Below are 22,618 nucleotides of genomic sequence, written 5' to 3'. Positions count from 1 at the left end.
CTCCTGGAGTCGGGGGCAGCTTCTGTGTCTGAGTAGGAGGAGTGAGGGGAGCTCCTGGCGGCGGCCCAGCGATGTGTTACCCTCTGGGAGGGGGGAAGCTGCTGCCTGCATGGCGGCTTCCCTGACCTCCCACCATCCTGGCTGGTCCTTGGGGTCCACGGTCTGCAGGGCTGAGCGGCTTGGCAGGCCTCTCCACCTGCTGCAGAGACACCGTCCACACTGGGGGTCTCTGTATTTATCAGCAGCACGTCTTGTCGCCTACCTGCGAGCACGATCCACGCTCCGGACAGACAGCGCAGTGGGGACTTAGGAAACCAGACCTTCCCCAGCAAAATCAAGTCAGCACTAAAAAAGTAGCATAAAAAATTACAACTTTTAAAATGTGGCCTTGAAAGCATTCACTGAGCAAACCGCTAATGTGTTTAAAACAGCCGTTAGAGACTACATGATGCGGTTTTGAGTGGAAGCGAACACGTCCCATAAAGTAATCGCTTCCTCTAAGCTGGTGCTTCCCTGGGTCTGGTCCGGGGAGCATGGGGACGCCCTGATTTCTACGGTACCACTCCCCCAGCATCAGTAACTCAGAGCTCCTCCGGGGACAGCCGGAAAACCCGGTTTCAACAGCGTCTCATGACATGCCTTTCAAAGAGATGATTCCTGGAGGATTTGATGGACCCCGCCTTTCACAAAATCATCTGCAGCAGTTCGACAACTTCAGGATTCCGTGAGGTCCTGGAGTGTAAGTTAGGAACACCTTCCCGGCTGGCGTCCGTGTGCTCGCTGCGGCTGACGTCCGTGCGCTCCCTGCCACAGGCACAGACTCAACACCAGCTCAAGCAGGACACAGTGTCCTTGGAAAGAGCCAGAATCTGGGACATCCCATCAACCTCTGGAAACCCAGTCTGCTCAGATCAACGGTCTTCTGATCCCTGGCTGCCAGGGAAGCAGGGGTGGGCTGGAGCAGACCCGAGCCCCCACTCCCTCTCTTTTCCTCCCCTGTGCTTTCTGGGGCCAAAACATGGCCCCTGGGGGGCTCCCCATGAGCCAACCAAGAGGAGGCGAGTGTGTTTTTGTCCCACAGTTGCAGGTCCACCTGGTTCTCTCTCTCCTAGGAATATTCCAGAAGAATAGGCAGCCTCCTCCCCAACACACACACACACACACACACACACACACACACTCCATCACCACCAGCCATGACTTGGCAACACTGTCCTGATGCAGATCCACGGGGATTTGGGGTAGAGCCCCAGAACCCATCCTCTGGTTGAAGAGTTGGTCCTATGGGCCAACGTCCAACCGTCTTTCAGCTTTTACCAGAATTTTGGTTTTGTGATTTCAGGATCCAGGCTGGGAGGTTGGGCAAGGTGAGTGTATCTGAACCGCTCTCTGGGAAGAACTGGCAGACACGATGAGAACTCACGAGGAGTCCCCGTCTGCACTGATGTGTTGGGAGGGGCATGGAAAGACGCAGGCTCCCTGCTGCCCAGAGACTAGAATGCTTCCCCCAAAGTCCAGGAGAGCCAGAAGCAGGGTTAACATCAGGATCCCCTCCTCAAAACCCCCTGGGCTTTCTCGCCGAGAACACAGGTACAGCCCGAGAAACCGGGTCTCAGAGAGGCTCGGGCAGAGCGCACACGCTCCTTCCCCAGTGCAACGTCGACATCAACAGGACGAGGGCCTTCTCGGCGAAATAGCAAAGCACCTGGCCAGGCCTAATTACTACCTTTATTTGGAGAATTTTCCTCTGCCAAAAGGGCAAACATTTCCCCCAGAAAACCGAGGCAATATTGCAGGATCCGTCCGCCGCTGGCAAATAGAAGCATGTTGAAAAAGCCGGAGTTGCTGCTCGCGTTCCCATTCCGTCTGCTTAAATACCGCGCTGCCTGCTCTAAATAGGAAAACAAATATTTGCAGATTGAAGGTTTCGTTTTATTGCAAATATTCATGAAGATTAAATGTCACGTTAATCACGTGTTCATTTATTTCTCTGGGGCGTCGCATCTGCGCACACGCGTCCCCTCACCCCGGGAAGCCCACACGGCGCCAGCTGGGGCGTCTTTCCTGTGTGCTCAGCCCGCAGGAGCGTGAAGCTCTTTGCGCCCGAAAACACGCCTCGTAGCCAACTCGCTGCCGTTCACGGGGGGAGACTCCCAGGCCGGAGCCCTGGAGAGGCCTGGCAGCCGCGGGACCAAAATGCCTCTTCCCCCATCGAGGCGGCGGACAGACCCCGGGGCTGCCCGGTGTCGTGGGGGGTGGGGGGGGCAGAGATGGGGGCAGCACGCCATCGGCCTCGGCTTCAAACCCAGCCCGCGCCCCCGTCCCCCGGGAGGGCAGCGGATCCCGGCGCACGTGGGTCCGTCCGGCCCGCGCACGAGTCAGAGGTCCCTGGGAGAACGGCTCCTGCCCCGGCGTCTCAGAACGCGGGGAACGCGTCCTCGTGTGCTGTTTCTCGCCCTGGTCACTGCTCCCCTGCTGGGCCCTTCAGTGCGAGGTGGGTTTTATGAAATAAAAGAGCAAAAGACAGGACCGGACGTGTAGAATTCGTGTGAGGGACAATCAGACGTGGGAGTGTTCAGAACCACGTTCTCCGTGGCGGGTGATACATGCCGGACCCCGCCGCCCCTGCCGTGCCCCGCGCCCGGCTAACGCTGAGCCTCCCGCGCCGCCGGCTGGCTCTGTCCCGTGAACCAGTGCGCACACAAGCCCACCCTGGGGCTGTTCTCTCGCGACAGGCCGTCCTCCTGTCTGTCTCTGCTGATTCCTGAGTCTCCCTCCTGGAAGAGAGAAGGTCTGACTTGCGATTCCCCAGGACAGGAGAGGCCCCACCCAGCGCTGGTTCTTCCCACCGGACCCCTCATTAGAAATTACAGAGAAAAGGGATCTCAAAATGTTTGTTGCCGTGGTAAACCTCCTCAGAATGAAGCCTTTTGATGGACCGCATCCTTTGCTTTCGTCCCCAGAACGAAGAGCCCGTGTTCTCCAAGGACGGCCGAAAGTTCTTCTTTGTGCGAGCCATCCCACAGGGGGGACAAGGAAAGTTCTATCACATCACCGTGTCGTCCTCCCAGGTAATCCCGGCAGGTCCCGGGACTGCACCGTGCGGTGGCCGCCCCTCGTGGTGGCTGCTCTGTGCCCCGTCACCAGCAAGGGCCCCGGAGCAAGCCTCAGGGTCGGGACGTGGAAGGCTCCGGAGTGGGGCCGAACGGGGCTCATGAAGTCCAGGGGTCCTGCTCGGGCAGCAACTCACGTTGACCCTTCCTGTTATGGCTTAGACCCCTTCTGACGGGTCAGCGCAGACAGTGGGACCCAAGAACCCAGGTCTATGACCTTGAATGTCAGTCTAGTGTCTTCCTCCCCGTCTGCTGGGCTGTCCCCCTTACCCTCTGTCCCAGGCCCGCGGGTCTAGCGCCTTCAGGGCACAGCGTTCCGGAAATGCCACACGCAGTCACCACTCCCCTGGGGGGCTGCCCGCTGCCACTCTGCTGCCGTCTGGGGGCTCAGGGCTCCGGTGCAGCTCGTCGTGGAGCAGGGAACCTCAGAGACTGGCGGGTCTAGAACCAGCAGCGGAGGGGGGTGCCCACGGGGGGTGCCCACCTGCGGCCCCAAGGTCCTGGGGAACGCTGCCCTTCGGAAGGCGGTGGGGAGCGGGCATGGCGCTTCCGGGACCGCGACCCTCATCTCCGAGCGTGGATCCCATTTCTGAAGCAGCTTCAGTCCCCGCGGTGCAGGCGAGGCGAATACCGAAAGCCTCCGTTGACAGTAGGCAGAAGGCCCGTGTCATAGGCAGAGCCGAGAGACGGTTTCGGAAGAACAGGGCGAGGACGCCCCACGTGTGGGGTCCGCCTGGAGCAGGCGCGGGGAGCGGCCGTGACCGCGGGGTCCCAGTTTCCGTCCACGGGGGCCGAACGGACTCTCTGGCCCCCCTCCCTGGTCGCGCACTGTGGCCTGCTCCTACAGCCCCGCGTCCTGTCTGCTCAGTTGGGGTCACGCTAGCCAAGTGTCTGTCTCTCAGGCGGCCTCGGCTCTGAATTCCTGCACGTGATCGGCATTTCCTAAGTGCCCGGTAAACATTCCTGCAGGAACTGGGGGGTCCCCTACCCTCCAGGGGGCACCCCACCCCCGGAGCCCCTCAGGCCCCACAGTCATCCGGACCTCCTACCCCCCTACAGGCTCTCCCTGCTCCCGCGACCCCCACGGGCCCCACCTGACTTAATCAGCAGCCGATTCCCGCTGCCTCCCCCAGCACCCGCCACCCAGCAGGCCGCGCCTGGGCCTCACACCGGCCCCTCCACACCCCACTCCAGACCCCAGCCTTCCTGCTGAGAGGGTCGCATGTCCCTCCCTTGCGGTTCCTTGTGGTTATTGTTCTCCTCGGGGAGGGAGCGAGAGTGCAACGCTCAGCGCAACAGTTTCAAATCATCCTCTAAACAAGGGCAGAGAACGGGGACGCGGACGCGGACCCTCCCACCTCCCCCTGCCTCCTCCCCGCCCTCCCCCTCCGTTTCTCCCCCCCTTCCTCCCCTGACTCCCTTTCGTCTGTTTCCTTGCCAGCCCCCCACGCCCTCCCCTCCCTCTCTCTCCTCCCTCCGGTCGATAGCCATGACGCAGGTCACGAGAGTCCCACGCTGCGCAGAACAGCTTCAGCAGGCTGGGCAGCATTCCTGGCTCTCGTGGGACACGGGTGTCGCGGGGGGAGGCATGACCGTCGGGGTCGCAGGCGACACTTTCCCCAGACGCAGACTCTGCCGGCGCCTGTGTTGCTGTCGTGCAGAGGACGGGAGAGGGCTGGGGCCCGGGGGTGGTCAGCTGAGGCTTCGTGACAGGCTCGGTCAGGGCAGAGGGGCCGACGGCACCTGCTCGCCGTGCGGGGTTAGGAATGAAGCGTGGGTCGGGCTGGCCAGCTCCCCCACATCCTGTCCGGTACTCCAGCCCAACAGTAGCAATGACAACATACAGTCCATCACCTCCGGAGACTGGGACGTGACCAAGATCCTGTCCTACGACGAGAAGCGGAATAAGATGTGAGTACGGCCGGCCTCCAGCCCCGGGCCCTTCCATTCAGTGGCACAGGACTCCCTAGGTCCATTGTCTCAAGGGCCCCACGTCCAACATTGCAAGACCCTGAGCTGAGGAAGCCGAGGGGCCAGACCCGCCGTTTGCGAGATCTAGGCAGTGCAGAGTGCCCCGTGAGCACCCTCTCGTCCTGCACCGTGGCTCCACAGGCTCCGTTTACAGCCTCCTGCCCCGTCCAAAAACAAGTCAGCTGAGACAAAGTGAGGTCAGGTCACTGAGCCCAGCGATTCAGTTATTCCTATGGTGACAGGGGGCTGGGGCTCCGTTCCGATGGCGGAGGCCAGGCCGGGGTGCGGCTGGCGGCTGCTCCCTGATCCTGGGACCAGCGTCCAGGCTCCCGCCCGAGCTCCCAGGGCAGGTGAGCACCACACCTCCACGTCCCTGCCCCAGGCTTTACGAGGTTACCTGGCTGGGGCCTGGCCCTCCAGGAGCCTCACAGTCTTGCAGAGAAATTTCTGCATCTGAGTGCAGGGACCCGCTGACCCCAGCATAGCCCTGCCCACCCCCCCGGCTCTCCCCACCTGCATGCCACAGGGCTGGGCCTGAGCGGGACAGTAGGTCCTGTCCCCACGCACCCCCAGAACTCCCAGGGAAGCGTGTGCCGCCGGCGCCTGGCGGCTGGAAGGCTGGCCCACCCCCAGGGCACCCTCTTCACCTGTTGGTCTTTGCAGCTACTTCCTGAGCACGGAGGACCTGCCCCGGAGGAGGCAGCTCTACAGGTACGTGGGCACGGCCCTGGGGGGTTCTTGGTTTGGCTGGTGTGCCCTCCGCCGCAGGGGAGAGGGGGGGGGGAGGTGTGGGGCAAACCTACCCCAGGGCGTCCCTGCAGCATCCCAAGAGCACAAGCAGGAACTACGGGGACCAGCGTCCGCCGTGGCAGGAGCTTTTGTTTTCTTTTTCTGCTTTTGCCGAACAAGTTCCCCCGACTCACTTCCTCGTGTTGAAAACCAAGTGTCTCTCCTTCTCACCATCGTTTGAGTCTGATTTGGAGGGTTCGGTCTCCCTGGGCTTGATCGGAGGCAGGTCTGGTGGGGTGTGTGCTGGAGGCTGGCTCTGCCGTCTCGGCGCCCCACCTGTTGTGACCGGCAGCTCCGTAACCTCAGAGAAGGGGAGGGTGGGGGGTGACGTCGGAATCCTGGAAAGGAGGCCTTCCTAGGGCGGGTCCCTCTTCAGTGTGACCCAGTGACTGCTCTGGCTGGAGCAGGTGGTGGACTCTGAGACGGGATCGCCAGAGGCGGAAATGGGGCACCTTGTACGTCCTCGGTGTTTCGCCGACTAGGACGTGACCGCTGGTGGTGGCCCTCACACACCAGCTGCTCTGTGCGCGCCTGAGGGCCCGCGAGGGTGACTCGGTCTGGCTCCTCTCCCCGTGGCGGGGCCCTGGAGAAGCCCATCGGGGACCAGTGTGTCCCCTCCTGCCCACCAGGGCATATGCTGGCGGTGAAAGGCAGGCTCGGCCGAGTCCTTTTGGAAGGAAGAAAACTCTGGCAAAGCCGTGGGGTCCCAGGCTTCTCTGTGCAGCCGGGCATGTCTGTCCAGATAACGTAGCTCAGTTCGTCCCCCCGGGGTTGGAAGGTGATCAAGGTGCACCGCGTGCCTTTCCCTCTACCTTACACAGAGGCCGGAAGGTCGTCTTCTGTCCAGCATGAGGGATCGTCCTGCTGTAGACAGGTTTCCAGTGGGGCCCGGGGTCAGAGTGGACCCCTCCCCTGCAGAATGCTCGCGGGAACTTGCCCTCAGGCGTGTGCCAGGCTCCGCCTGTATCTTCAGGTTGGAAACACATTTCAGGCCTTCCTGATGGGACATTGTGCTAGACGAGCGTGGTCACGGGGTCCTGCTGCCCCGGCCCCACCGAGTGAGGAGCACCAGCTTTCGGTGCCGCCCTGCAGGAAAACCCACTGGGGTGCGGCCCAAGTGCAGTCCAGCCCGTGTCTCTGGGTCCTGATGCGCCCTACGCCAGCACCGGGCGCTCGGATACGGTCCTGAGGTGCGGAAAGCCAGTTGCTCTTCTCCGGAGGGCAGGGTACAAGGTACTAGATAGTGTATGAGCACTGCACCCCCTCACGCTGGGGGCACATGGGCCTGATAAAGGCGCAGGTGACCGAGCGCTCCCCCAGGGAGAGAGTGCGTCCCCTGGGAGCGGAAATGCTGTGAGCTCCTCGGAGTTGGGGGCCGCCCCCAGGAAGGGGGACACAGATCCGAGCATTGGGGCGATCTCAGGAGATGAACGCCAGGGGCCCAGCGCTCAGACCCCGGCACCAGGGACTCGAGCGCGTGGGGGGCTCCGGGGCCACCGGGGATCTGCACCTGGTCCGCGGGGCTCACGGCCCACTGTCTCTGCCCCTGCAGCGCCAGCACGGTGGGCACCTTCAACAGGCAGTGCCTGTCCTGCGACCTGGTGGAGAACTGCACATACTTCAGCGCGTCTTTCAGCCACGGCGCCGACTTCTTCCTGCTCAAGTGCGAAGGTGAGCGGGGCGGCCGGCTGGCGCCCAGATGTGCGGGGGCGGGGGGGCGGGGGGCCGCGAGTCCCAGAACGGGGGCAGGGTATGTCACGGGTCACGGGTATGGGGGACCGCCAGCAGGTGAGTGTGGGTCGATGGTGGGAGTGAGTCCCAGAACAGGACAGGTCCTGCCCGGTGGCCGGTATGGGGGACCGCCGGCAGGTCACCGCACCACCTCTCCGTGGGTCTTACACCTTCCCTCACGGTTTACAGCCCATCCGAGGGTTTGCACGCTGTTAATCCCAGAGTTCAGCATGGTCTGCAAACGGTCCTGGGAGTGGGCGAGTGAGTGCCTCCCACCTTGATGGACGTAGGCCGTGTCTAAAGGGAATAAAGGAATTTCACAGATCAATTTCTCGTGCATATTTAAGGATGGACATGATAGAAACAGTCTCCGACAGGAAAAAACAAACTAGTCTCCAGTGACGTAATTCATGGATAATTTATCCCAGAGCGTTCCCGGTCACACAGTCCGCACACACAGAACAGTAGCCACGTCCCACAGTGGGCAAACCAGCATTTTGCATTTTGTTCTCATATCCTAGAAGAACAAGGTAGGAACCCACGCAAAGGTAAGCGCCAGTACACACGGTCATTACAAATCATGTCTCCAAGAAGAGCCCCCGAGGTCACCTCCGAGGCGAGACGCCGCGGCAGGGGGACGGACGCGGCCAGGAGCAGCTCTGTCTCGCGAGCCGTGGTGAAGAACAGGAATTTTTGCTGGACTCGGTCTCTGTTAGCCTCTGCCAGCTGCTGGCCAGGGCACGACCTCACCCTCTTTTCATGACTCCCGAAGTCTGGAGAGGCCCCACGACAGAACGCCACCGCCCTGGGCCACCCCAGGCTCACCCCAGACACTCTCCCCAGATAACAGGGTTGGGGCTGGGGGCCTCTGAAGTACAACTTCAGCCCCCCCTTGACCCCTCCAAGGTTATTACCGAACCCCGCTCTCCCGTGCGTGCTGGGGACCAGCCGGCCAGTGGCTGAGACCTCGGGAGCCAAAGCAGGAAAGAACCCGAGAGTCCGATGCTTTGACTGTCCACGGGGAGTTGCATGTGCGGAGCTGAGGCAGAGCCTGACCGAAGCCGCGGCAGCAGATGGCCGGGACCGGGGCTCCAGGAGGAGGAAGTGACTGTGAAGCCCGCGGCGTCCTGACAAAACCCAGAAGGGCCGGATGGAAGGGAACGCAACGCAGAACGTCCCAGACGAGGATCCGGCATCTAGACTCCATTTAAGTATTTAGCGCGTCGCCGTATCTCAGCATCCGCGTGAACGAGCCCTCTGGTCTAAAGCATTTCTCTGTAAATATTCTTTTCGTATTAACCTGTTTCTGGCTCGAGTCACTCAAAGGTCCAAATTAACTTTGGCCTCTGAAACCTAATCAAAACCTCATTTTTAAAAGGGGGTTTTCTAGAAAGACTTGCGTGGTGCAGCCTAGAAAGGCCCCGGGTGCAGTGAGGGGAGACTTGGCCACCATGAAACTAATCCGGGTCCTGCCCCTGGTGTCCCCCACCCGTGTTGCCGGTGACCGCCGCGGGGTAAAGTTTCACATGATTGTGCTGTTGGAGTCCAATCGCGTGGGGTCGTGTTGGGGACGACAAAGCAAGGAAAGGCTCCCGTGAAGTGACTCTTCAGATGAAGGTGCGAGTGAGATTCGGACTGGAGGGAAGGCGGGGTGCAGCACCAGAGGAGCCCGGGCAGCCCCGAGAGCGCATGGAGGGTCCCCACGGCCGGGGAGCCCCCGCCGGTCCAGCGGAGGTTTGTCCAAGGCAACAACCAACACGAAGTCTCAGCAGTTCCCCTCCCCCCGCGTTTCCCCGCAGCGATGAGCGCGGACCCGCCCGTCCAGCCCGCGGCAGCGTTTGTTAACTCCATCCCCCGAGTGTTTCTCCGACACCCTGATGCTACTCTGGAGACCCCGTAAGCCTCTGAGCCAACTAATGTCCCCACCCCTGGCCCTGCGGGCTTCCCTCGCCCCCCGCAGCGCTGGGCCGACCAACGTGGCCTCGAAGATGCAGCCAGAGTGTCCCCAGCAACAAGGAAGCCCCCCCAACTGGGCTGAGGGAAACCGTGAGGACATTAGGGGGGTCTGTGGGAAGTGGGGGCAGGGAGCTCTGGGGACGCCTCACGTTCAGGGGCTCAGCCGTCGCTCAGGGAGCGTGACCCGCTCCGTCTGGACCACGGACAGGGCTGTGGCCCGAGGATTTAGAACCAGGACAGGGCGGACACCAACAGCCAGAACAGGTGCCCATTCACAGCCGCGGGCCGTCCGCACCCTCATTGTCACACGTCCCCTAGGTCCCCTCGTCTGGTGCTGGTTTCTCCACTTCCTTAGCATTCGGTCTGTGCTTCCTCGAGGTCTGTCGTTTCTGTACTTCTGTGTGAGTTTTTTAAGACTTGACAGATGGAGAGAGTGCGTCCACGCAAGTGGATGGGGGAGGGGGTAGCAGGCGCCCCGCGGAGCAGGGAGCCCGATGCGGGGCTCCGTCTTCTGCAAGATCATGACCTGAGCTGAAGGCAGACGCTTCACCGACTGGAGCTCCCCGGGCGCCTCTGTGATTCTTAAATTCTTAATTTTAATTATGTAAACATTTTTAAAGGCATATGTTATTTTTATACTTTGGCACACGATAGGTTAAAATAGCACAGGTGAGCAAAGACACTTACCTCCACTCCCGACCGAGCAAGGCCCCTCCCACCCGTGCCAGCGTCTCTGTCGACAAGACGTGCGTTTCAGACGGTCACCGAGAGCTTGCGTGAGGAACACCTGTAAGCGGGAAGCGGTAGGACCCGGTGGAAATGCGCCGCGTGTTTAATGTACAGATGTTTAGATTGTTCTCCAGATCTCGGGGCTCCGGCGGAACATCCAGAATCTGGCGTTATGATGTAACACTTTATAGCGATTTTCCGGGAAATACCCATAAGTTCCAGTTGGCTGGTTTTCTCACTGACCCAGTACGATGGCGGTGATAGAAGAACCTCACACGTGTTCAGCTCTACGATTTGAAAAGCACACTCCTCATTTTTGGTGTTTATGTCCCCATTTCTGATTCCTTGTGATTTCTCCTCTTACAAAGAGATGTTAGAGCTCCCTACACTGAACGTACTGCCCCCCCCCTTCTGTGCTTTGTCTTTGGAGGCTCAGTGAGGGCTTGTCCCTTCCCCAGAGCTTTCCCCAGGCGAGGGTAGATTCTGATCGGCCCCTTGGAGGAGCTGGCCCAGGCGGCGTGGGCACGGCTGTGGGTTTACTGTCAGACCACTGCGCGCGACGGGATCTGGCGCTGATTCCTCAGCGGCCCCGGGCACTAGCTCAGAAGCTTGGCTGCATGCCCGCAGAGCTGGGACATCACCTTCAAGCCTTGGGCACCTCCTGTGTTCTCTTAAAGGAAAAAAGTAGTCACCATCTGTATTGTTTTCTGGGGCTGCCATAGCCCATTACCACAAGCTCAGTGAGCTTAGAGCAGCAGAAATGTGTTCTCGCGGTTCTGGGGGCCAGAGTGAGAAGGCAACTTGTCCGCAGGCTTGGCCTTCCTGGAGGCTCCGCGCCCCTCTCCAGCTTCTCGTGCTGCCAGAAATCGGTGGTGATCCTGGTGGTAGAGGCACCCGCCCCGATCGCTGCCTCCAGAGGCACTTCCTCCTGTGTCTCTCAGCCCGCTTCTGTCTCCTTGTAGGGACACCGACCGGGGGTGAGGACCCACCCATCCCGTCAACATCATCTTACCTCGGTTACATGGACAAAGGTCCTATTTCCAGACAAGGGCACGCTCACAAGTACTGGGATTAGGACTGCACAGATCTTTTGGGGGGACACAGCTAACCCACACCTCCCTTGTGTGACCCAAATCACCTTCTTCTGTAAGAAAGAGAGGAGAGAAGCTCTGTCACTGTTTTTCTCAGGGACACAAATTTAAGGGCAGCCCCATAAGACCTGGTGACGGAGAAAGGGCGGCACCGCTTTCTGGAAGGAAGACGAAGGGCCGCTGAGGAAAGCAGTGGGGTCTACACCAGGCTTCCAGAAGACAACGCTGGCGTGTGAGCAGGAGTGTGCATTTTCTCCAGAAAGTCTTCTCCCATGTTAGAAAGGGAAATGAACACTCACGCCACACAGAGCTTTGAAAAGTAGTTGGAGTTTCCTCCTCCCCAGCTGAAGTCAACCGTGAGAGCCACGGAGCCGCTGACTCAAAGAGCACCATTTACAAAATCTGAGTTTTACAATCATGGCCTGTGTTTAGAGAATCGGATTTTTCTCTTCAAACTGAATCCCGAGAGCATGATTCATTTTCCTTCGAGTTTGCCCTACGGACGCAGTCAGCCCTATTTCTAAGAAATGCCTGAACTCCACCAGGAGAACAGGACCTGTGCATGAAGCATCGTACGCTATTTCATTCCAGTTTCCTGTTTCAAAATTAATAAATCAACTTCTTTTTCTTGGAACCCAACATGGTATTCTTGCTTTTCTTCCTGTTCTGAGTGGAGCGTGGAGCAACCTGTGTTAGGAATCCTGCGGCGGTTCTGGCCCTCACCTCTCTTCGGTGTTAAGTTGTGATTTAGGAGCAACTTGCCAGTGGTTAAGACACTAGGCCATAGACTCAGCAACTTAATTTATCAAGAGAAACTTCTGCATCTGGAAGTCAAATTGAAATAAAATACAATGACATAAGCTTAAAATACAGCGAAGGGCTCTATCTGATTTTCTTCTTACTGTTAAGTGCTCGGGGCTGTTGCTGCCATGGAGAGAGAAGTCACAGAAGTGGACAGCAAGGAAGGATGAAATCGGACGGAGCTGGCTACAAGCTGGGTCCCTCCACTTCTAGTTCTGTACTTGGGCACGTTGGCTCGCCTAGCTGACCCCTTGTTTCCTCAGCCTGGAAGCTAGGGTGGCGACAGCACCTGTCTCACAGGTTGTTGTCAGAACAGAGGGAGATCACGCACACACAGTGCTTACCACGGCGTCTTCGACAGCAAATGTGTAGTTAGTAAGTGACAGCTAATGTTGCGATCACTGTTGCCGTTGTCACCGTCACCATCACAGGTAAGAGTGTCTTACCTGACCACCAGCCCCTGCCTCGGCATCTGGAAGGTGGGGCTGATGCTACGGAGGCTTCACCTCTGTGAAATTAACAAAGCAAATCCTTCACTCGGTGTTTCCAAATGTGAGTGGCCGTCTGATACCTCATCAGGTGGAGCCTGAAGCTCGGGGTCTGCCCTTACCCTAGCAGGGTAGAACGTTCCAGAAGTGACTGTGGTTGACAGAGCCACAGAACCTTGTATCACCCCTCTGTTAGGCACAGAGTGTTAGAGCCTGGTGGCTTCCGGAGCGCGTAAGCCGTGGGAGCCCTCCACAGCCAGTTCTCGGCAGAACTTACGAAGGAACCAGAGGTTCTTACTTTCTCCAGTACTGGCTAATTTCTCTGTGTGTGCCATTTCCTCTCTCTGCCTTTACTCCCTCAGCTGCCCAGTGCTCACAGCCACCCTGGCCACATCTGGACCTCAGGGAATATAGAATTGCTCACTGATGTGCTATGTTACGTTCTCCCTGAGTTGTAGTCAGAGCAAAGCCATGTGTGGCAGGGACGAGAAATAGGTGTTGACCCAACCCCACATCACTGCAAGTCACTGGCTACAGTGCTGTAGGTAAGAAGCAAGCTTCGGCCAAGTCCAGCTCAGCGAGGAGGAACGTCGTGAGCAATTGATTGGTCATGTGTGCCACACGCAGCAGCGAGGGAAGGAGGGGGTGCCCACGTGCCACGTATCTCTTCCCGGAAGGAATGGAAATGTCTACTGATCTTGACACTGATACAGAAATTATCCCGGCGAAAGTTTGTTGCCCAGTGTTTCTCGCTGAATGATAGCTGTCGGCCATACGTGAGGAGAAGACAGCTCCAGATCCCTCCAGTGTGGCCCAGAGCTAATGCTGGTTCACACCCAGTCCTTCAGTACACACCGAAGCAGGTGCACGCTCTCTCACTCTGGCCCGATGTAGGCATCAAATATTCTCTTCCACTGATGTTAATTCAAATAATTATAAGTAATAGTGTCGGAGCTGGAAAAATAATAAATCATCTGCATCCTTATGGACAAAACTGTGTTATTAGCTTCAAACATATAGGGTGATTTCAATCCCCTATGACAAGATTTTAAAGAGAAAAGCACATGGTTTGCTTCCGCAAGCTACCTAATCCTCTAGACATCTCTTACACCGGGTTTCCAAGGCACTGACCTGGGCTGCCCTTTCTAATTTTGAGTCTGTCCACGTGAATGTGGGGAGTCAGGCTGCAGGCTCCTTGGAGCATCGCTGCTCTGTCTCTGGGGAAGAACAGCTGTTCAGTGTCGCAGACACTTGGAGCTACGCCCTCTGAGGCTGTGGGTACTAAGAACAAGGAGAGGGATTCTTAGGGCAGGTTAAATCGTTAGTAAAATTTACATGAATTCTTTGGAAGATGTTAAACTCAACAGTAAATGCTGTCAGACTCCAAGCAGAACCCTCAAAAGGAGCCCTGTTGCTCCTCCTCAGTAACAGCCAAACAAGTATTTCCCTTGGGGGAGAAACTTCTCACTTTCCCACCGGACCCCTTCATCACCAGCAAGTGTCTGAGCTGGGCCAGTACCAGGGGACAGGGCACTTCAGACAAAATAAAGTCTTTCCTGAAAACGTGCTCCTTGAAATGTCCATTCAGTGCAATTGTAACAGCTCCATGACCTGCATAGTCCTTCCATGCCCACTGCCCCGACTCCAGCGAGTTGAGAGCCTGCACCCGTCAAGTTCCCTTCACGCTCTCTCTCTCCAGCCAGCCACTTCGCTCTGGACCACCACATCACATTTCCTAAAGTGTATTTTTCTTCAGAATGGCTTCCAGAGCACATACATCTCTCTCCTTTTTACAGTAAGTGGTGAAAGACACAGAAAATGAAAAAAATAAATGGCACCACTGGTTCATCAAGAAGGGGGATGCCAGCAGACAAAACACTGAAGAATTTATGGAAAGTAAAAAGAGATAGATCACGTCGAGAGTGAAAGCTAAAGCCTAGGATTCATAGCACAATTCATGAAGGACATGATTAAGTAAGTAAGTAAATAAATAAATAAATAAATGAAATCAACAAAACTAAAAAAACAACCTGCAGAATGGGAGATGTTTACAAATGACATATGCAATAAAGGGCCAGTATCTAAAATATGTAAAGAACTGCTCTAACACCTAAAAAACAAGCAGTTAAAAATGGACAGAAGACATGAACAGACATTTTTCCAAAGAAGACATCCAGATGGCCAACAGACATGTGACAGAATGTTCAACATCACTCATCCTCAGGGAAATACAGGCAAAACTACAATGAGACATCCCTTCACACCTGTCAGGACGGCTCAAATCAAAGACACAGGAAACAACAAGTGTTGGTGAGGATGAGGAGGAAAAGGAACACTCGTGCTCTGTTGGTGGGAACGCAGAGTGATGCGGCCACTATGAAAACCAGTATGGAAATTCTTCGAAAAGTTAAAAATAGAATTACCATATGATCCAGTAATTCCACTTCTTGATACTTACCCAGAGCATTCAAAACACTAATTGGAAAGGATTCATGCACTCCCGTGTTTACTGCAGCATTGTCTACAATAGCCGAATTATAGACGCAGTCCAAGGGTCCGTGGACAGAGGTATGGGTAAAGAGCTTGCGGTGGGTACATACGGTGGAGTACTAAAGAGTGAAAAAGAATGAAATCCTGCCATTTGCCACGACACGGATGGATCTAGAGAGTACTAGGAAATAAGTGAGTCAGAGAAAGACAAATGATGTATGATTTCACATCTATGTGGAATTGAAGAAACAAAACAAATGAACAAAGAGACAAATAAAAGAGACAGAATGAAAATAAAGGCAAAGCAAGAAACTGACCCACAGAGAACACACCGATGGTCATGGGGGGTGGGGAGGGGGGCGTGGGGGAAACAGGTGGAGGGAGCGATGAGTGACTCGTCTTGATGAGCAGTGAACACTGTAGGGAACGGTGGAACCACCACGTCATGCACATGAAGCTCATGCAACACTGCGTGTTAACTGCTCCAGAATTACAATTAAAAGCTAAATTAAAAGGGTAAACTGACTCAACAGAATGTTTGCCCTCCCCTAAATCGTTTTAGTTTAAAAGAAAAACTGAACAGAGGAATCAATCATTACACACCCTGGTTTTCCAAGGAGGCACAGATGATGCCTCACAAAGACCTGTGGAGGCCTGATAATCATTTTCAGAGCCTTTCCTTCATTCTCCAAAGCGTCCTTGCCCGGGCAACATTATGAACAGAATCCCACCGGGCAGTAATCTGGGCATCCAGCAGCGCCGCCCAGAAGACCACACCTGGACAGAGACAAACACTCAAAGAAATCTTGAGAGCTATGGAGAACAGTTCCGAGAAATGCCTCTGCCGTGTGGAGGTTCTTGGAGAGACTGGAAAGAATAAAAGGGGGGAAATAAGCCAAGATACACTAGAAAAAAATCCCACCAGGCTCTGAATCATTGGAGAGGAGAGAAGTATTGGACGTCTTACAAGAATGTGAGGAAGGAGCTGACGTTAGTTCCTTTGAGGGAAGCTTGATAATTCAAAGGTTCGAAATTACATAAGGTTACAGGGAGGGGCACTATGGAGGGTTTTTTCTTTTCTTTTGTCTTTCCTTTTCTCCTTTTATTTTAAATACTTAGGGTAGTGTCAGACTTCTCAGCTGCAAAGCAACAGCTGGGAAACCGTGGAAGGACTTCTGTAGGAGACTGCTGATGGAAAATGATTTGTTACTTTTGTCCTGTCCCTGCTGAGCTCTTGTTCAACAAATGGGCAGGAAAGGGAACTTGGGGGAAAGTGGGTGCACAGCCAAGGACGCCCTCCACAGAGCAAAGAGGCAGTACACGTTGGGGGAGGAGGGAATGTTTGCAGACCACACACCTGACCAGGTGTTCATGTCCAAAATGAGTGTGGGCTGGGAGCCACGCCCCCACCCCTAGCAGGGCGGCTGGAGAGCTCCGAGGGAGCAGATGTCCCCCGCCCCATCGGTAGGTCCCCAGAGCACACACTGGATGTTCTACCCTGTTTCCTGGATTTCTCTCCTTTATTTTAATCTTTATTTTTACATCGTTCTGCTTTTCCCACCTAATCCTTTTAAGCTAGTTTTATTTTATCTCTGCGTTTATATCTTCTCTGCCTTAAATCCCGTTTGCCCCAGACCCAGGGCAGAAAAAGCACCATCTGTGAGAAGGGGACAGCTCACCAAGTGACTGGTAAACGGAACCCCACCCTCCTCGGCCAGCTCCAGAGGCAGCCTACGGTCGGGTCTGAGCGCCTCCGACTTGGCCCTGCCCACCCGTTGTCAAGTGCAACGTTACAGGAACTTCGATAGACAAAACAGATCAAAACGAAGTCTTATTGGCATTATAATATGTTATTAGTTTGGAAGAATAGCACGGGCTTTCCAGGTCAATCCAGGAACATGGTGAGACCGCTTTGGAGAGCGGTGAATTTGGAAATGATAAATTCGAGAATGCCAGTCATTCTTGCCCCTACCAGCTTCCGTGCCCCGAAATTCTAGCTGCGTCCCACAGAGCCGCCGCCCCTGCTGCTCTCTCCTCTTGGAAGGCCACTGCTGGTATAGATGCCTGAGATGCTCCTAAACCCGTAAAACTACTTGCCTGCCTCTCCTCAGCCTGTCAGATGCCTACAACCCCCCGTGTCCGAGCCCATGAACTTTCTCGGACCTCCTCACTTTCTCCTTCCTCTGAGAGCCTCTGTGGCCTCCGCTAGGCTGTTGTGTCTTACACCTTCCCTCCTGGGCACTAAGCTCCCCAAAGTCAGGACCTGTCTCGTTGGCGTCTACGCAGCCACGCTATCGTAGACTGGATGGCCGTGGAGTTGGTACAGGTGCGCTCCCTGAGCCCAGCCCCCACGAGGACGCCACCGTGTGTGCAGGAGGCGTGGGGGCGGGTGCAGGCCCTCCTGGGCTGGAGCCCGTGGAAGGGCCCGTCCTCCCCTCCCTCCCAGCTCATCTCTGCCTGCATCTCCTTCACTTGTACCAACCCCCTTGGCACTGTCTGTTCCCTTACCCTGCCTCAGTTTCCCCTTAGCACATCTCCTAAAGGAATGAACAAAAGCCACACCGAAGTGCTACACTTAGAGGCCAACACAAACTGAGTTCGAAGTCAGAATCATACTCTAGAACTTCCCAGAAAAGAACTCATGTGTCCTTTTTTAAAGTTACGAAAGCTACCCGTCATGATGTGGAAAGCCAAGATATTCTTTATTACTTCCTGCCGTCGCTCGTGAAGGTACACCCGCAGGATATGAAAGTGCAAGCACTGATTTCCTTGTTTAGGCAGAAATGTCGGAAACAACGAAAGAGGACCCTAAGCAAGAAAAATGTGCAGATTTCAAATTCTGTCTGTAACACGCAGCACATGGGTCTGAACGAATTTTCCAAGTGGATAGAGACTTTGTTGGGCAGACTTGACATGCTTCTTCAGAGGAAGCCCTGGGACCCGTGAGGGGGTTTCAGGGAGTTGGGTCGGCACAGAACACGAGGAAAAGCCACGAAGGGTGGTAAGCTCTGCTCTAAGGTTCCAGCTGGGTGTGCCCTCCATGTCCACACCATGACAGCGGAAGGTCCTTCCAGGAGTTCTCCAGGCGGAAGCTAGGTGGCCAGTGATGGAGATGTCCTAGGAGGCTCCCTTTGGGTTCTTGGGGACTCTGTGACCTCCTGTTCTCGCCGTCGTAAGCGTGCAGGATTGTTCTTTCCCCAGACTGACGCAGCAGAGAAGCTGTAAGGAACACGCCAGCACCCACGCGACCCGGGCACCTTCTCCAGACATCGGGTAACTCCGGCCACGTGCGATGGTGCATCTCTTAACACAGAAGAACTTCACACACTGAGCGATCCCAAGTACACCGTGAATCCCAGCTCATCTCTGAGGTCAAAATTCAGTATGGGGTCGGTCGTATGGAGTTGTCCTTTGTGGAAACGTGGTGACTGTCAGCTAATGGGGTGTGACATCTTCGAGACTCATTAGCGGCCAGCGAGTCCCCGGAGGTCACGCCGTGGCCGTCCGGGGTAAGCTGGGTTTTGTTGCCGCTGCCTCCCACGCCTTGGACAGGGTGTGACTTCAGCTCTCTGATCGTGTCAGGGTGTCATTTCATGGTCTGGACTGTTTTTTAAAAGAAGATACTCAGACAAAGTCCATTTTATTTTTCCACTTCGTGGCTGTTTGCGAAAAGTTTGTTTTCTAGATGGAGATAAGAAGGCCTTTGCTCCGGACCAAAAGAATCCTTACCTTAAGCCACACTGCCGGCCTGTTTTGACCCCCAGCAAAATAGCCGTCCCTGTCTCCCGCCCAGGTTCCCATAGCAGGTGAGGTTTGGGGTTTAAACCAGGGAACATGACTTGCCTAGCAGAGATGAGTTACGAGTATTCGATTGGAAATATGTACCTGGCCCGCAACAAAAGTTTCCATCCTAGATAACACCTCAAAAGAATCCATTCCAAGCTTAATTATTGATGCTGAGGGAAAAGAAAAGGAGGAGTCGGAGAAGAGACGCTTGTCCAGCCCCGAGCTCCTGCTTCTCCCCTTCCTCACTGCTGGAGAACACTAGCACGCGCAGATGCTTAGGGGCGCGGGGACAGAGAGTCCGTGAGTCAATCCCACGCTGCAGATTATAATGGGGAGTGAGGGCCCTTTAGGGCGCTGGAGAGAACACCCCCGGATTGAGAAGAACAGCTCCTCCTCAGCGCCAACCAGTCGCCGCCATTCAGAAGCTGATTTCTGGATCTTACAGTATTTCAACAGAACTTCAAAACCCACATTTTTATACAAAAATCGAATTTCCAAATGTTGGAAACCAACTACGATTTGAAACACGTTCCTTTTGGCTGAGCAGAGCATGAGCAGGCCAGAGCTGAACCACAGGTGACCGGTCCGCGACGTCTGCTCGAAGCAGCACACCAGATTGCCAAGGGGAGTTTCTTACCAGTTCTTGGTCCCAGTTAGGAGCTCCCTCTTGGTTATCACTGAATAACAAAGCTTAAATAGCCGGGAGGAGCCGTAAGAGAAGTGGGCATGTTTCTGTCTCAAGGATCCAACCCTGGACAGTCATGAGTCCAGGAGACTTTCTAAAACTGGTCTGTCAGAATATTTCAAAGGTGCTGGTACTTACTCCATACTGTCCAGCGTGGTTGAATAAAGCAGTTTTCATATTAATAAATTCTTCTCGTTACACCATACCATAAACTGTCTTCAAAACTGTAAGGCCGTTTACCACGCATCCTGTTGGCTGTAAATTCATCGTTCTTGACTGCTTCAGGGAGCTCTTTGGCACCGTCGGTGTCCGCCGTCATTGACTTGAACCATCAGTCCACGGGAGGAAGAACGTTCTCACAAAACGTAGTGCAGTGATTGTGAATCCCACTTTCCTTGCTCTGTTGTTGAGGAATCCAAGGCACAGAGCTGTTGGTGACTCAGGCAAACCACCCAGCCAGTCGGTAGCAGCAGCGGCACCAGACCCCACGCCATGTGGCCACCATGCTGGTGCTTCCGTGAACACTTCTTCCCCCGTGGGTCCCGCTGAACGTGACGGCTGGCTGTCGAAAGTTTTGTGTGCTTGGCACCTGGTACCCAGTGAAAGAACGAGAGGCAAACCTGGAAGATTTGCTAAGGAAAAAGGTGACAAACAAAGCTCAAAAGTCACATTTTTTTTCTCGTAAGTTCTGTCCGTGTCGTGCACACCAGTGCCGTAGCTTCAAACACGGGATGGCTCACATTTGTGTGAGAATCTAGGGGATGTGGTTTGAGCCACTTGTCCTACTACCACGAGGGGATTTGCAGGCTAGTAAGGAGCCAAGGAGAGACCAACAGTTAGGAGTCGAGCCCATACCCAGCACGTAAATAAATGCACACTCAGTCTAAGAACTACAAATCATCGTGTAACTCGTGGGTGACGCCGACCCCCTATGTAACACACTCAGGACAGTGGGAAGTTCAGTACATCAAATGTAGAACAACTGTGGTCTTCTTCAACACAAAAAAGCCAAAATGGCAGCAGAAGATGGAGCAGGGGCAGAGAGAATTGAAAAATGAATTTGAAAAAGCAGAAGTTCTTACAAAGCTCTTTTCAGGAATTGTGGTGCCGAGTAAGTCAGCAACTTTTTTCTCTCCAAGGAGACAAAGTAGGATCATCTGGTTTTCTTTCCTTCCTTCTTTCTTTCTTTTTTTTTTTTTTTTTTGGATCATCCAGTTTTCTTAAAATAGTCACATTCAAAGAAAAATGAGCAGAGACACCTGGCTAAATGTTACATCTGCTTTCACTTCCATTAATTTTTTCCCCCAGGAGAGGGTATTAGATCTTGTTACACAGCCATTGGCTGAAGATACAGCACTCGAAACACATTTTCAAAAGCCGCCTATTTTATCCTCTGTGGCTGTCAGTCCATACGGGGACATGAAGTTAGGGAACCCATAGACAGAGTAACACCCATCCTGCCTGGTGTCCTTCTCAGCAGACTCATTAAAATGTCAGGGAGAAGCCCCGTTCGCCCCCCGCCTTGTTGCCCTAAGACAGGTTCTGGCTTTCACCTCCCTCCTCCACCCAGTTCAATTATTGAGCAGCTGCTGTATACCTCTAGGTGTTAAGGAATCAAAGAATTGAACAGAGGTCCTGCCTGGAGGGCCTCGTGTTGAGGGAGGAATGTCCTTTCGTGCGATCGGTGCTGTTACTGAGCCGTGTACAGGGGGTTGGGAGAACCAGGGGAAATCCTCTCTGTGCTGTGTGTGAATAAGGCATCGTCCTTGACCTCAGGGAAGTCACAGATGCATGGTGACACGCTGCCTAACAAAAACTCGTAGATTCAGGCCCTAGAGGTTGCTCTAAGGGTCCCGGAGTTCATCGGCCCCCTTCTTGCAAGCAGAACCGCTACCCACTCTTACACATGAGACTGTTAACACACTTTAGACATCTTGCCCAAAGCACATAGTTAGGGGCACGGGCAGGGCTAGGATCGGTATTTCCTCCACATCTAAATTCTCCAGGAGCCCGTGGGGATCACTCTTGTGATCTCCTGTGCACAGGGACAAGCGACCATTTTAGCCGATGGCTGCCCTCCCAGGGCTCCTCCCGCGGACGCATATGCTGAGCCCTGGTGAGGCTCGGACACAAGAGGGCGCTGCAGCCCCGCATCTTCGTACCTGCCTTCCCAGGCCCCGGCAGGGTCGGGGCAGAGCGGGCATTTGCCAGTGCCTGCCGCCCCTCCAGGGTGTAAGCCGCACCACCTGCAGGGAATCTGTCCTCCAGCCAGAGGGGCCACAGAGACGGAGCGGTCCAAGCTGAGAGCCTCTCTGATGCTTCCCGTCTGCGAGATACTGACCGCAGGCCAGGATGGGCCAGGATGGGCAAGGCAGAGGCGCTGGCGAGTAGCCCGGAGTCTAGGGACCTTAACCACATCGTGAAACCCATCAAGGCGACCAGCACGGGAAGGGAGCTGACAAGAGCCACGGCTGGGATGGGCTGCGTCACCGCGTCATGGGTGTGAACGGGCCCCCATGCGCCAGGAGCCCACCGTCAAGGAGACGGACGTGTCACCAGCTAGAGAACCACAAGGGGCAGAATGTAGCATATTATTAGGGGAAGACTCTAAAAGCTGTAGGTGGCCAAGAAAGAGCGAGTTTGGAAACTGGTAAAAATGGGCAGGGAGAATGGCAGGTGGTCCTTCACCAAGGAGGAAGCTACAGCAGTGACTTCCTTGTGTCTTGTCTATAAAACTGAGATAATTAGAGTACCTGCCTGGTAGAGTGGTCATAAACCTTAAGTGATTTATTATTCATAAAGTACTCCTAGCAGGACCTAGTAGCAGTAGAGGTGACGATGTTACTGTTCTTCAGCACGGGTGACGTTATTGGTGATGGTGATGGTGATTACAGTGTTATTGGTGACTGTGATGATGGTGGTGATGGTGACGTCACTATGGTGATGAGGACATTGTTGTTGATGATGGTGCTGTCGATGAGAATGGTC

The 22,618-nt window shown here is 55.1% G+C and overlaps 1 protein-coding gene across 4 annotated transcripts in view; it reads left to right on the top strand.

The window, feature by feature from the left end:
- DPP6 (dipeptidyl peptidase like 6) overlaps positions 1-22,618 on the top strand; it is an 841,237-nt gene that overhangs the window by 773,904 nt on the left and 44,715 nt on the right. For all 4 annotated transcript variants that reach the window (XM_082692922.1, XM_082692925.1, XM_082692923.1 and 1 more), the window contains exons 13-16: positions 2,964-3,071; positions 4,933-5,024; positions 5,748-5,795; positions 7,426-7,544. In XM_082692922.1, the coding sequence (XP_082549048.1) occupies positions 2,964-3,071; positions 4,933-5,024; positions 5,748-5,795; positions 7,426-7,544 (367 nt within the window). The remainder of the gene's footprint in view (positions 1-2,963; positions 3,072-4,932; positions 5,025-5,747; positions 5,796-7,425; positions 7,545-22,618) is intronic.

The sequence above is a fragment of the Mustela nivalis genome (genome assembly GCF_964662115.1).
Source record: "Mustela nivalis genome assembly, chromosome: 12".
Taxonomy (NCBI): Eukaryota; Metazoa; Chordata; class Mammalia; order Carnivora; family Mustelidae; genus Mustela; species Mustela nivalis.
This window is presented reverse-complemented; position numbering and strand designations above follow the sequence as displayed.